Source organism: Merops nubicus, unplaced genomic scaffold, assembly GCF_000691845.1.
Source record: "Merops nubicus isolate BGI_N331 unplaced genomic scaffold, ASM69184v1 scaffold7755, whole genome shotgun sequence".
Taxonomy (NCBI): Eukaryota; Metazoa; Chordata; class Aves; order Coraciiformes; family Meropidae; genus Merops; species Merops nubicus.
This window is the reverse complement of record NW_008610180.1, coordinates 1,021-14,946: the sequence shown is the minus strand read 5'-3', so window position 1 is coordinate 14,946 and position 13,926 is coordinate 1,021. Positions and strand designations below refer to the sequence as shown.

Genomic DNA, 13,926 nt, shown 5'->3' with positions numbered 1-13,926 from the left:
CAGTGAGGGTTGGCCTTCTAGAACTTCCACCTCTCCTCATTTAAAAGAGGACAACTGATGAAGTAAATGATCCCGCAAAAACATGAATGATGTCCACCCTCTTGTGAGGGCATGACTGAAGGGGCAGATATTTTTCACAGCCACTAGGAAAGCTCAGTAACCTTTGGCAATTATATTAGGTACATTTTCAAGCCTGACTTACAATTTCTGTCACTTATTAACACAATTAAAGAGACCGGTTGTCACAGCTCACTTTGGAGGTGACAGCAAGGCAAACAGAGTGTTTCAATTAACTTTATTTAATTCCTTCTGTATTATACAAGCGGGATCTGAATCCCCAAACTTCCCATCATGAACATAATGGAGAAGCACCACTGCACAAAAGGAAGGCAGAATTTTGTAGCTGGAAGACAGGCTAGGTCAAGCCATTCCTCCTCATGCGGTCAGAAATTCTTCCTCTCTCACGTGATGTGCTTCCCAGACCAGCAGGCTTACCCCAGGAAGAAGAGACAAAGCTAGCTCTAAACAATCCCTCCCCCTCTCTGCAACGATAGAGGCTGCTCAGTGCCAGCAGTGGAATGGTTAAAGACAGGGAGAACGTTTGGTTTTCAGTCTCTCACCCAGCCCGCTAGATGTGGCTAGAGGTGGCCTGGCTACTCGCTAGCGCTCTCCTGGAAAAGAGCCAGCAAAATCAAAGACCTGAAATCCTGGAGACTTACCTCCTTTCCTTCCCCCATCCTATAGCCTTCTTCTCTAAGCAGAGAGGAGGCAACGAACTCTGAGGAGGCTGAAGGAAAGCCAAGGAAAATCAGGGGCTACCTGAATCCCTTGGAATCTGGTGGCTACCCTGGTGCCCTCATTCATTCCCTTTGAGGTTCAGAGACCTGTTCAGAATAGTACACAAAGAGGGCCTCTCTTAGGGATTCAGAAGCAACCAGGGATACAGAACACACAGCAGCCATTCTGAGGGTACACACCATTCCAGGGATGGCCCAAACCACAAACAGGGCAAGACTCCCCCCAGCCAAGGCCCCAGGGGCTGGGGGAGCTGGACGAAGCCCTGGCAGGGGGAAGAGAGCTCCTGCAGCAGTGCTGAGGGCTCACGGCGGTTTACTTCTTCTTCCTCTCCTGGGAACAGCGAGGGCAGAACCTGCAAAAAGCCAGTATTTATGGCATGATAGGAACAGTGAATGTACAGTCCCAAAGGACCTTTTCCAAGGTCCCAGACAAAGCCTAGATTTAAATTTTTCTTTTTAAGTGGTCTTCTAAGTGTATATATATACAGTGTTCTCCCTTCTGCCACCAAGGACCTCCCCTTTCCAAAGACCAATGGGCCCCTCAGATTGTTTGTTCACTCACCATTTTCCTCTTGGTTTTGTTGTCAGACCCACACAGGCAAAATGAAACCATTCAATGGAGCACTGTTGGGATGGAGAGCAGACAGTTAAAGAGCAGTTTTCTTTTGAAATCACTGCTTCAGGACTACCAAAGCTTCTCAGCATTTGATAACAAACTCCTAAATCCCTAACAGCAATCAGGGAACGAAGACTCACATCCAACCTACACAATATTAGCAAGGAGAACTCCATTCTTTCCTTGCTAACTGTGGGGGCAAGAAAACAACCTGTCATTTTAAGGAAAGCCCTGAAGAAACAGGACCTTAACAGGCCCTAGCAAGCCACCTCTCTGCCCTTCCAAACTACGTGAGGTAAGCCCCCTTCTTGCCTCTGCTTGCTGTATCAGGCCCCACCCAAGCAGGACAAGACTGTCTCCGCTCCCTTTTCAGGACACCTCCATCCAATGCAGGCTCTTACGTCTGGGTTGTCGCAGCCAATCATCTCCCCATAGGAGACCTGGTGGCAGAGGCAGTAAGTAGGCTCGTTGGGATCGACGGGCATATCCAATACGTCTGAAGGGTGCACATTTCCAAAGGTGACTGAAGGCATCCCATACTCTGTACTACTGCAGGACAGGAAAAAAGTAGGTCAGCAAAACAACTGGCTTCGAGCTCCTTCACGTCTCCCAAGGCAACGCCCTTGTTCCCTAGAGACAGCCACTTCTCCACGTACACTCCATGTCACTCAAGTGACCTGCTTTCCCCTTCATGGCACACCCCCTGAAAGAATCAGGTCTCCTTCCTCTTGCTTCCCAAGGAGGGTCAGGGGACACACCATCTGGTGTAGGGGAGGACCAGATTCTCTGTGAGGAAGCCTGGCTAGGCCTCCCTTGGTCTGAGTTTAGTGCTGCTCCTCTTCCCTGCAAACCTCAAACACTTACGTGCGGACAAGCTTCAATTTCTTTTGGGCAGTTTTTGGTGCTTCCTCATCAGAATTCTTCCCTTTAGAGCGAGCACGGGCAGCTTTCTTCTCTTTCTGGGCTCGGCCCTCTGGTAAGAAGAGAAAAAAGTGTTGCATCTGCCACCCCATCAAAACAGACACCTGACAGTAACAACCTCTCCAGCACTAAAACACACTCCTGCTCTGGAGTGTGTATTTGCTTCGGGCCATGCAGCCCATCTTAATTTTATCTAGTGGCCTCGACCATGCTCACACAAGAAGAGCCCAGGTCACCATCTTTTTACCTGTCCTTCAGATTCCAGCGTAACAGTCTCTGATCTGTACCACTCCAGTGCCTGCCTTCATCCCCACCACTTCCATAGTCACTTGGCTGCCTCCTGTATCAATCTGCAGCCCCGTGGTGGTACTCACTCTTCTTGCCCTTGCTAGAAGAACTGTCATAGTCACTCGACTCTATCTGCTTCTCCTTCAGATCTGCTTCAAAGCGAGCGAGGTCTGTGTCCAGCCGCCGGATGTGCTTATCAACCTGCAAAGACAACAGTGACCAGGAGTCAGCACAGAATAGAGCCCAAGGGAACAAGGAGGAGAGGGCGTGGGGCTTGCACTAAGAGCTGAGAAGCAAGAGCAGATAGGACCTACAAAGAGAGCAGGGCCTTCCAAGACTGGAGGCTTTAGTACAGCCTTTCATACAATAAACACTAGACACTTCCCTTCATACCATCTCGTAGGTCTGCATAGCCAGCTGAACCTTGTCGTCCCCAAACTCCTTGCATTTCCCATAGGCATCCTGGATTTGCTTGAGGAGCCCCAGTTTCTCCTCTGAAGACAAGGTCCGTGCGTTGCTGATGTACTCTGTGGCCAACTTATCGATCTCCGACTTGAGGTCTGAAACAAGTTCAGCATTAAATACATAAATACACATACATCCACACACACTGCAGTGCCCTCCGTGACCAGGGACTGAAAAACCCAGCAGCTGTAGGCTTCCTCCCCTGCCCTGCTACCCCTGTGGTAAGGGCAAAGGAAGGAAAAGCTGTTCAAGCCGTGTACTTCCTGCCCCCTCCACAAAACCACCTCTAACCCTCACCTTCTGTCCTCTGATCCAGATCTCGCATGAGCTGGAAGTTCCTCTGCAGTTCAAACGGCAGGTTCTCAATACCTGCAGGGAAAGGGGGACACATGGAGAAGTCAGGCTCCTGTTCACCAGGCCAGTGCAGGAACAAAGCTAACTGACAGCAACACGTCCGTCACTCCAGCCGTTCCCAACGCCCCTTCCTGGCACAGACTCGTGTCCTTCTGTTTGTCATCGACTCCAAAGGACAGACTCTAAAAACGTGGTATACTGAATCCAGGAGCACAGCTCTGTAATACATACTAGCCAACAGAAAACTGCTGCCATGCAGAAAACCCTACAATAAGAAAGCAGAAACCCAAAATTTGTATTGAAGTCAGCCACTGCAATGCAATGTATCCATGCAAGAACCCTGCTCAGCACAGAGAAGCAGCACAGCAGCTGGTAAATAATGCCACTTAGTCACTTCTATACAGGGACGTACAAATTAAAGTCGATCAAATGCTAATTAACTGAAAAGTGAGTCTGTTTTAGTGCATTCATTTTACATATAGGGGACAGAGGACACTTTGTTCATAGGCCAAGAGGAAATCTGAGGCAGGACGGGGAGCAGTGAGCAGCAGTCACGTGTTCCTCTTCTGCCTTCTGCCCCGTAAGCTCGCTGTGGTCTGTCCAACACCTGGAAGGATGCTGCATCTGGTGAATAATAAATATCTGCAGGGCTCCGAATGAGCAATGTGATGTTGATAGTCAATTAATTTTCAATGTAGTGTGCTGCTCACCCCCTAGGCATCACCAGATGCTCAACTGACAGAGCCGATGAAAACAACTCTCATTTTTCCATGCCCGTCTAATCAAACTGAGATCTAGTGTCACTGCATTAACTTGAAGTTCAAGCTTCATTATTGTCACCTCTATACCTAATTTTAAAATAGATACAAATTTCTCTTGGAGCTTTAAAAAAAAAAGAAAAGGTGGGGGAAAAGCTGTTCAGAAACACAACATAAGCATGCTTGCTTCCTGAACCCACTCTCTAACACACAGGGAGTGTGAATGAAGACATCTCCACCCATCATCAGAAGCATCTCACACATCAGCCTAGCAGCAGTCTCTGTTTTTACTGCCACGTATCTCTACAGCAAAGACATTTCTCTGAAAAGCACTCAGCCAGTGGGGAAAGTCTGGATGCAAGAGGCAGGTTTTAACAGGTACCACACACAGGCCATTAAATGAATTCCTGTTAAGAGGTAAGAACAACTGTGGGTCTCACTGTGCTCAGAAGCTGTTCCTTTAACTGCTTTTTTTTTCCACAAACATAATATATCAAGTTACATACAGAATCCTTGTAGTAATCAAACTATTGTTGCAATAGATTTCTGTGGCCATTTCTGATTTAAATACCTGAGGAAGATCAGGTGGTAGGTATCCTTACGTACCCAGGCCCATAATCACACAGCGCACAGGTATCACCCCCCTGCATTCAAGGACAGTTAGCAATGCAAAATCAAATTCTCAAGAAGTAAGAGGCAAAATTAAGGCTCTCTGCACATTCCTGAATTTGATACTTGCATGTTTGTCCAGCGTGAGATGCTTCACACAAGCTTTAAGCAGATGACTACCAGGTCACACCCCTGCATCTCAAAAAGCATCTCAGAAGACCAAGGGAACACAATGCTAAAAATTATCACTGCTTACAGAGGGAAGTTATGGCAGGGATGAAATCCAGCTTGGGAGCCTCAAGACTATGCTCTTCTCCTTCCTGCAATCCCCAGCCTCATCAGCTCCAAACCTTTCAATTTATACAGCAAATGAAACGTGTCATAACTGCAGCACGCCACTTTTCATTCCTCTCCAAAGCATCCCCTGCAGAGAACAGACAGGTATCCTCCAGAGGAAAGCAGTTTGCACTGTGCACAATATGTCAGATTTACACGGAGTTTATTTATCCTGGAAGATCATGACTTCTAAATTCTTTATTTTGTAGTTTAAAAAAAAGAAAAAAGAGAAATGTAAATTTCTTTTTCTCTTCTATAAAAAGGAAAAGGGTACAGTTGTCCCTCAGCAGGGCTGGAAACCTCGAGACAGAGCGAGCACCTGAGCTAGCACAAGAAACAGTAGGATGCTATTCTCCAGGCAGAACAAAACCACATGAGGTTATGGCCACGTTTCACAGTGATGTTCTTGCAGCAGGAGCAACTCAGGCAGGAGTCTGCTTCTGCTTTGAACATGAAAGGAGCCATGCTCTAGTTTTTACAGCTGTTACTGTAAAAATCAACACTGGATTTTTTCTTTCCAGGCCATTGTCTGCAGAGCCTCAACCTTCCCTTTGCCTCTACATGCCTGGTCTTGTCTTTTCAGCCCATGCCACCTATCCTTCAGAGATGCTCTCTTCTTGGGGCCTCCTCCCCTCTCTGCCAGCCCCTTGGCCAGGCCAGGGGCTCCCCTGCCTCGTCACCTGCCCCCATGTGTGCAGAGCTCCCAGCAGTGAAGAGAGAGGCCATGTCCAGCTCTGGCCTGGCAGATGCTTGGCACAGACACCATTGGTAGGTCATTTACCAGCCAAGCACCGATGAGCAATTATATTCCAGAGGCTCATTAGCTAGCCAGGTATCCACAGGGACCAATGAGACAAATCCCTGTCATTTGAACGCTTTCCCTGCTAAAACCATCAAAATGTTTTCCTAAAACCTCAGCGAGATGCTTCATTCTGCAGTTCTATTATTGTACCAAAGTTCTGTAATTGCTTCATCAATAAACTGGGAGAAAACAAACTAAGTGACAGTACAGAGACTTTATAACCAGAACTGTTCTAAAGATGTTCTATCTGTTCAGCTCAAAGTGTGAAGTAACTGAGTGCTTTACGCACTATGATCTGGAGAGCATTTGGCAAGAACAAATTGTGTAACAACATAAAGCTGCAGCTATGCAAGTTCTAACTGAGCAACAAATTATTTGTATGGTACATAGTTTAACCTAACTACTATCTGCAGCTTCACTCAAAAGGTCTCATCTACCCTTTAAAAAAAAAAGTGATGCTCTGCATCACAGAACTTATGACAGAGGCCAGCACACTTGCCGAAGCCGCTTGGCCTGTGCCATGCTGGCTGTCAGACATCCCCACCCTAACAGTCCCATTAATCCTAAAATTTAAGTTTCCATTTCCTCATCCCTGCTAACACAACACGCTTTCCCTCAGTCCCCATCATAAATATTCATGGTATTTATGTAATTTTCCTTTCCTCCTGAATTTCTCTTTTTGCCTTTACAATCCATTTGCTCTTTCTTCTTATTGTAAGATGCACCTAAATTTCTCATGACCAAATACTACATACTGTAAAATACCCAAACAATTCTTGAATTCTGAAAGGGATCATAATGAAGAAAAAACACCCTACAGGTATCCTTGGTCACTAGAGAAGAGGACAGTGAAGGACAGTCACTCTGTTCCAGATAAGCAAGGGCCTCTTTCAACACAAATGGCATAGCAGCAAGAGAGGAAGATGGTGAAGATGTACAGTGAGGAGTGCCAGCAAGGCCAGCAGCCTGGCCAGAGGACAGCCTGGGGCTAACACAGCTGTGTCAACCTGCACAGCCCCACACAGACACATACAGCCCCACACACAGACACGTACAGCCCCAGATTCCTGTGCTGCTAAGATCACCCTGAAAATCATTGCTGCAGGCCTACCATTGAGTTTTCCCTACCCATGCCTTTTTTAAATCTTGTTTTCATCTCTTATCACAAGTTAGAAGTCTACCTACCTAGCTTCCTCTTTCCTAAATTCTGATCTCTTCACTACCCTCATTCTTTCGTCTCTTTTATTCTCCTCTTTGTCATTCCTGCCCCCTTTCATCCTTCTGCAGGCATCTGTAACCGTGCTGTCTTGTCCCACATCCTCTCACTCTCCAAAAGCCAGAATCCATCATCACTCTCCATCCCCTCTGATTCTTAATATTTTATTTTTAGAAACACAGGTGGGGTGTCAAGTGTAGGCAACCAATAAAACTTCAGCTGTCTCGTCAGCTATTAGCTCTGACATACAGACACAGAGCAAGCCTACACAACCAGGTAACTTCCACCATGCTGCAGTCCTCCACCCCACTCTTAACTGTGCCAAACAACAGGTTTGTCCTGTGACAATGCCCAAATTCCTGGAAACAGATCCATTGCACCAAGTGTTACATAAATACCTGGTGCCCTCCCAGAGACACCTGGTCACCCGTTGTGTTCAGATGCAGGTTTAAACTCACTTAAAAAACTGAAAATACATTTTGAAACATAACCATGGTTGCTTTATTGAACAGCACAGATTTCAGCAAACACTTTAAACACCACATTGCTGAAGGTAATTTAAAATAATCCTGCTTGTGCCAGGGACTGCCACAATGAGAGGGCAAGTTCTTTGTCCCCCCCCCAAAGGAAACTGTCTGGAATCTTGCAGAGGCAGCACATGGGAGTTTTCAGCACTCCACGATTCTCAGTTTTGCAGCATTTGAAGTATACTGAAGGACAACTGGCTTTAAAGCCATCCTCCAGGGCTCCCGAGCTTCCTTGCTGCCTCATTGCGGGAAGGGTTGTTTTTATATCACTCTGTCCCTCTTTTTGAGGGTACAACCCTTTTACACTGCTGCTTCTACTCTGTCCTGTGTTCTCAGCTAATTATTTACCTTCCTGTTGAAATTGGTGCATGAGCATAATACACATACCTGTCTCTGTGTTCACACCTGGCTCAGCCCCACCAGCCTGACTGTAACATTATTGCCCCAGCAGCCCTGTAAGGGACATTACCTACATTTTTATAAAGGGGGTACTCAGGTCCATGGTAAACTGATTTAGCCACAGGCACCCAAGAATTCTATAAGTCATATACCCCAAGCTCTGGGCCAGTGCACTGCACACTAGTCCACCCCAGGCACACCTGCTTCAGGCACTGCCCAGGAAAAGACTGCTATCAGTCAGCAATGATAGAGTAACAGCCACAGGAACCTAGTACTCCCCCAGGGTGTGGACCCTCTCCTTTTTTTGTCTTTTGCTTATTACATTAGTTCAATGTTACAGCACCCACAGCCAAGAGAGCAGGCAATGTTGTTATGTCTCAGAAAAGGGATCTTTATTTCTGTGTTAAAGATCAGCCTTGATATCAGGAGCTTGGGGGACCTAGAAGACTAACATGTCAAGTGAGACTTGCACCATTCCAGCCTGTCACAGATCTCAAAAGGCAGGGACCACCACCAAAGACATCACAGGGCTATTGGTAAAAATAGTCACATCAGATTTGCTGTTGGGTGAGTGAAGGAATGCAGAAAAAAGCAGTATGCATTGTCTTGTAAAGCCATCTTGTACAAGCTCTGATAAAAATACCAGTCAATCACAAAATAAATTATTAACAAACTGGTCATTAACAATAACAAATGCAGTAGCTTAGCATGGGCTGCTCCAGTAGCTCTCACATAGAAACAAATGATGCCTATGAATCACCAAATTCTCTCCCCTGCATGAGACCTGCTGTGATTTTCCACAGATCACCCGTGCTGCATCACAGAGACAACAAGTCCAAGCCCTCAGTGAGGTGAAGGACATCTTTCACTGCACCAAACGGTGTTGGATATAGAAACAATTTATTAAGAGAACCATGTACCTGAAGCATGATCTAAGAAACTTCAGAGGCATGAGGAGGAGGGTATGGCCACACTCTACACTGGGGAGGGTAAGAGTAATGATGGTAGGTAAAGTGAGAGAGAAAAGAACTGCTGGGGAACCTGGAATGCAGCCAGGACTGGGAAGCCACCAATGGCTGGCCTACAGGAAGCTCTGGCATAACACCCATGCCCTCCACGAGTATCAAGATGACAACATGCATTTAATGAAGCTACACAGAGGAACATCCAGACATGTAGCTATTCTGGAAGAATAACCCTGTTTTACTGGGTTAGCTAATGTTATCAAGGAATTAATGGACACTTCCATATCAGCTCTAGGAGAGAAAAGATCACTCTCAAGAGGGCATGTGCTGCTTCTGTTCTTCTGTGGCTCCACCAGCTTAAGCCTTCCGGTATGGACAAGCCCTGAAATGGTGCAACTCTGTGTGCCTCTCAACATGCTCCTTTTCTTTGCACAAAGGAAACTCCATCCCTTCCTAATCAGTATAAAAAAAGGGGAAAAAAAGCTAAAAGAAAATGACTACACAGTACACATTAACTTACCAGCTGAGGACTCCTCATCTAAGTCTGCTGTCTCCACCATCCTCTTCACTGAGGCAGCTATGTCCTAGTGTCTGCTCCTGGAACAGGTCCTGACTGGTGGCCTCCAAGACAATGGAATTAATATCAAGCAGCCATCTGAGTAGACAGGCCAGTGACATCTTTCTACTTTCTCAAGCTCACCAAGGTTATTTGCCCTCTGCTGATGATGGTCCCAAGCATTTAGGTCCGATTTAGACCAAATGTTGGCACAATCTAGTTCCTCAGAGGTTTGAGGAGGGGAAAGATGGAAACTTTTTATTGTTTCGTTACCATTCCTTAACAACATTTTATGCTGGCATTTATTCAGTAACAGACCAATACAAGCGTAAGGAAATCTGAACTTCCTTCCAGTCTGGCACACACTTCCCAGCTGCAACAACATGTGCTCCCCATTCAGCAAGGCAAATTAGGCAACAGCCTCATCACACAGGGTGGACAGTGACAGCTGGAACCATGAGGGAAGGTGTTGTTTGTTTGCTTCAGAAATTACATCCACAAACATGACCCTTCCATTCACCTCAGCTATCTCAGCAACTGGGCAGCCACATCCTCAGCAGAAGAGTACAGGTAAGTGAACACAGAGATAATTTCATAACAAATTCAGGCCCCAGTTGAGGAGAGACACACATGCCTTGGTTCCATTGCCATAACAGTTAAATTTGTTTGCTGTCACTAAGTATACTTACTTCATTCTGACACCCACTAGATGGGTGAGCATGGAATCACTGATGCTAGAACATACATGTGGTCGCAGGGCAGTTGCCTCTGCTATAAAGACAACCCCTACACTCACAGCACATTCACATAGGAACAGACCTGTAGAACACTATTTGGGATTCTCTTCTGAATAAGTTGATTTCACTTAAACCTGTTACAAAGAAGCTCTGCGATCTTCTGGAAAATTCTGAACATGAAGACAACTCAGTGTTTGCATCTCATCCTCTGGAAAATCTGTATTAGTCACCCTTCCTTTCCTCCCCTCAAAACTTCCACTACAGTATTTCTAACCCAGTGTGCAAGCAAATACTGAGCCAAGAACAACTCTAGTTTGAGCAAGCACAAACTCCTCTAATGAGTCTTCATACATATTCAATATTCTCATCACAAGACACTATTTTCTTTCTTTTTATTCTTACTGCATTCCTTCCCACATCTCTAAGTCCTTTGCACCTGTAGTTTTCCCCTTGCTAAAGCTGTACTGCTTTCCTGGCATGAGGGAAAGCACTTCAGCATCTTGCTTGCACCCCTCAGAAGCAGACATAAAGTGGTTTAGAGACCAGAAGGAGGACAATATGTTAAGAGATGGAAATCTTTTCATGCTTAACTTCAGCTACTGAAGAGCACTGATGAAGGAGCCACGCTCAAAGAATAACATTCAGGAAGAAGAGAAGTGGAACAAGAAATATTTCTCCTGTTCTGCTTTCCCAAATGCTTTGGCTCAGTACAGTCATTGAAGGGGCAGCTTCAGTAGGGTGAAGGAAGGAAGGTGACCAGAGCAGACAAGATAAAGAGTTCCCCTGTCAGGATGCTCAGCACAGAAGGAATGTGTATATTTTCTACTGCAAAAACATCTGCTAGAAGCATAACACATTTCAGACAGATATGCCTTGTAATTAGCAGCTTAACACAAAGGCAAAATCCTAGGTCTAAACCCAGTTTCTAATCACAGCAAGGACTTGCAAGCTACTGAAGTACCAGACCTAAGAAGCTGGCAGAGGCCTTTTACTAAGAGAACTGTTTTTAACTTGGCTATTCTGCAAAAATCTCCTGAAAAAGTTTAGATGTCCAAAGCAGAAGATGTAAAATTTAACTGAAAATTGAACTGAAACAACTGATGCTGTATGTATAGCTCTGTCAGACTGCTTGTGCATTTTAACATAGTTTTAATTACCTGACCACACGAGGCTTTCATACAAGCCATTTCTCATTCCCAGGGGCAGCAATTGGAAGTTTTATTTTATTCTCTTTGCTTAATGAAGAGTCACACCAACACAACCCAAAACCCAATGTGGAAGGTGAGTCTGTAGTGGGCTCTTCACAGTGTTCGTGGCTGTGACACCGGAATGCTTCTCCACAGAGCTGCCATGGAGCAGCCCACTGCCCTTACCCACACAAGGAAGGGCAAGAGATTTAAGGAGGCAAAGAGATCAAAGCCAAGGCAGCTGGCTACTTACAAACACACCTTGAAATAGCCAAAAATGCAACTTCACCTGACTTTTCAGAATTATCTGCTCCAAGCAGACTTCAGTCACAGCCTCGAGCACTCTGCACATCTCCTCCTCTGACAACTACAAATTTGCACTCACAATCTGAAGGGAGCACAATCCATGCAAGGAGAACCTGTCAAAAGTGTGACCCCCAAAAATACAAAAAAAATCAAACTCACTTTGTCAGAGTGGTATTCAACTGCCTGAAACATGAGGGCACCGTTTTTCTTCCTACAATCTTCACTTAATTCATTACACACCTTCCTTTCTTCAAGGATATTAAGAGGTCCTACAAACCACTGCCCTCTTTCATCACACAGTTCTCATTTATTCCCTGAGCAGGCCATCCAGCCAGTAAACCACATGAAACAGAATCTCTGTGGAAGGGAAAAAAAAATTCAGCTGAAAACGGTGTCTGTATTAGCACTATGATACTAAAAGAATTCAATTCCAAAAAGTAAATGTAAATACTAGACATTTTGTGAAGTGCTGACCAAAGGTTCTGGACTACTTATTTGTATCAATTTTCAGGAAGTTTTGGAATATTAGTGAGCTACTTTAAAACAACTGAATGTTTTTGAAATACTGAGGAAAAGAATAAAACTGAATGCTGCCAGGCAGGCATGAAAAGAAACAGAATAGCTGATTTGAGATCATCTCAAAGAACTAAACTAGGGTGAGATGAAGTGTTAAACTTGCCTAACTAGACCTTTCCTGGTAAGAGTATACATTTCATTAGTGAAAGTAATTTTTTAAAAGTAATTAAAGTACAACTTGCATCAAATACGTGATGTACTATTAGAAAGCATCTTGCATAACAAGATAGACTAAGGAAAAAAAAACCCATAAGATACATTAAAAGTACTTTAATTGGCTGCATAAAGCTTCAAAATCCATTACAGAGCACTGTCAGCAGTGGCTGCACCACTCACAGAGATCACACAGGAGTTGTTGATCCAACAAAAGAACAGTTAGTCACTCGGAAGTGAGATGCAGGCTGGAAGAACAAGAATGGAAGGATCATGCTACTGGGGCAGCAAGAGACAGCCTGACTGCCAACAGGTACTCTGTCAGGTCTGACTGATGGTACCACACACAGGAACAAGCAAAATAAGTGATGGAGAAAGGCTGCTGGACCATACTTCTAAGGAACAGAAAGACACTATCACAGCAATATCGTGGTAGATAGTTTTCTGCATACGAGCACCCAGCTGAAATGCAAACAGGGCTAAGGGCACACCCCACAGAAGAACAAGAACCTGACTTCTTTAGTTGGTACCATGAAGAAGACTGGTTACGAATGACCCTCTGCCTTTTCAGAGAGTCAGAAGTTCAAGTAGGATGTCAAAAGATTACAGCAGGTTTGGAGAAGTACAACATGGTAATTAGAAAATTCAAAACTGTTATTGCAGGCAATTTTTTTCTTTCCTAAGTTACCAGAAAGAAGCTTAAGGATTAATCAATTACAATCTACACAGGGAAGAAACTTTTAGTAAGGGGACATTTCGACACGGCAGGTAAAGGCATTACAGGTACAACTACTGAATATTAGAACTGCATACATTAACTATGGACAAAAGTCACAAAACCATGACAGGAAAGTCTATCAGCAAACTAACTTACTGAAGACTAAGATGGATGCTCTTTGACTCCAAGATGACAATTCCTATCATGTGCTTTTCTGAAACTCTAGATTAAGCACAGCAACGGTCTTATAATTAGCTAACAAAGGGAAGTAATGTTGCATATACTATACGGGACACCAGAAAAACTGAAAAGATCTTAAGAGCTCTAAGAGTATGCAAAAAAAGCTAAAACATCCCAGCAATGATTGCTTTGTTCTTCCAAACCTCTTTGTAGCCAGATTTTTTTTTAAAGTACTTTTAGATTGTGCACATTACTTTCTTTTTTAAAGCAAGAGACCTTAAAAAGACAGTCTACACGACCACATTAATGTCCACCTTCAACAGGAAGCCTTCCTTCCTCACTGACGTGGTGTCTACCATAGCATTTAACACTCAGTGCTGCACCTTTCCCACCTCTGCCTACCACCTGCAAATCCCAGCCTTTCATCCCTTTATCTATACAATGCAGCCCTTATCAAAAT

General features: G+C 44.8%; 1 protein-coding gene across 1 annotated transcript; it reads right to left on the bottom strand.

Annotated features, from left to right (window-relative positions):
- Positions 1-281: 281 nt before the first annotated feature.
- Positions 282-3,478, bottom strand: ING4 (inhibitor of growth family, member 4). The gene is made up of 7 exons (XM_008940813.1): positions 3,385-3,478; positions 3,016-3,182; positions 2,709-2,823; positions 2,278-2,386; positions 1,815-1,962; positions 1,360-1,421; positions 282-1,150 (listed from the first exon to the last, which is right to left on the bottom strand). Exons 1-7 carry the CDS (start codon positions 3,476-3,478, stop codon positions 1,111-1,113), a joined length of 735 nt encoding a protein of 244 aa, XP_008939061.1. The 3' UTR covers positions 282-1,110.
- Between the last annotated feature and the right edge of the window lie 10,448 nt (positions 3,479-13,926).

Coding starts and splice junctions, on each gene's coding strand:
- ING4 (XM_008940813.1), bottom strand. CDS start 3,478: ATGTGTCCCCCTTTCCCTGCAGGTATTGAGAACCTGCCGTTTGAACTG. Junction 2,824..3,015: donor CTATGCAGACCTACGAGATG/GTATGAAGGGAA, acceptor TTGTCTTTGCAG/GTTGATAAGCACATCCGGCG. Junction 2,387..2,708: donor TTCTAGCAAGGGCAAGAAGA/GTGAGTACCACC, acceptor TCTTCTTACCAG/AGGGCCGAGCCCAGAAAGAG.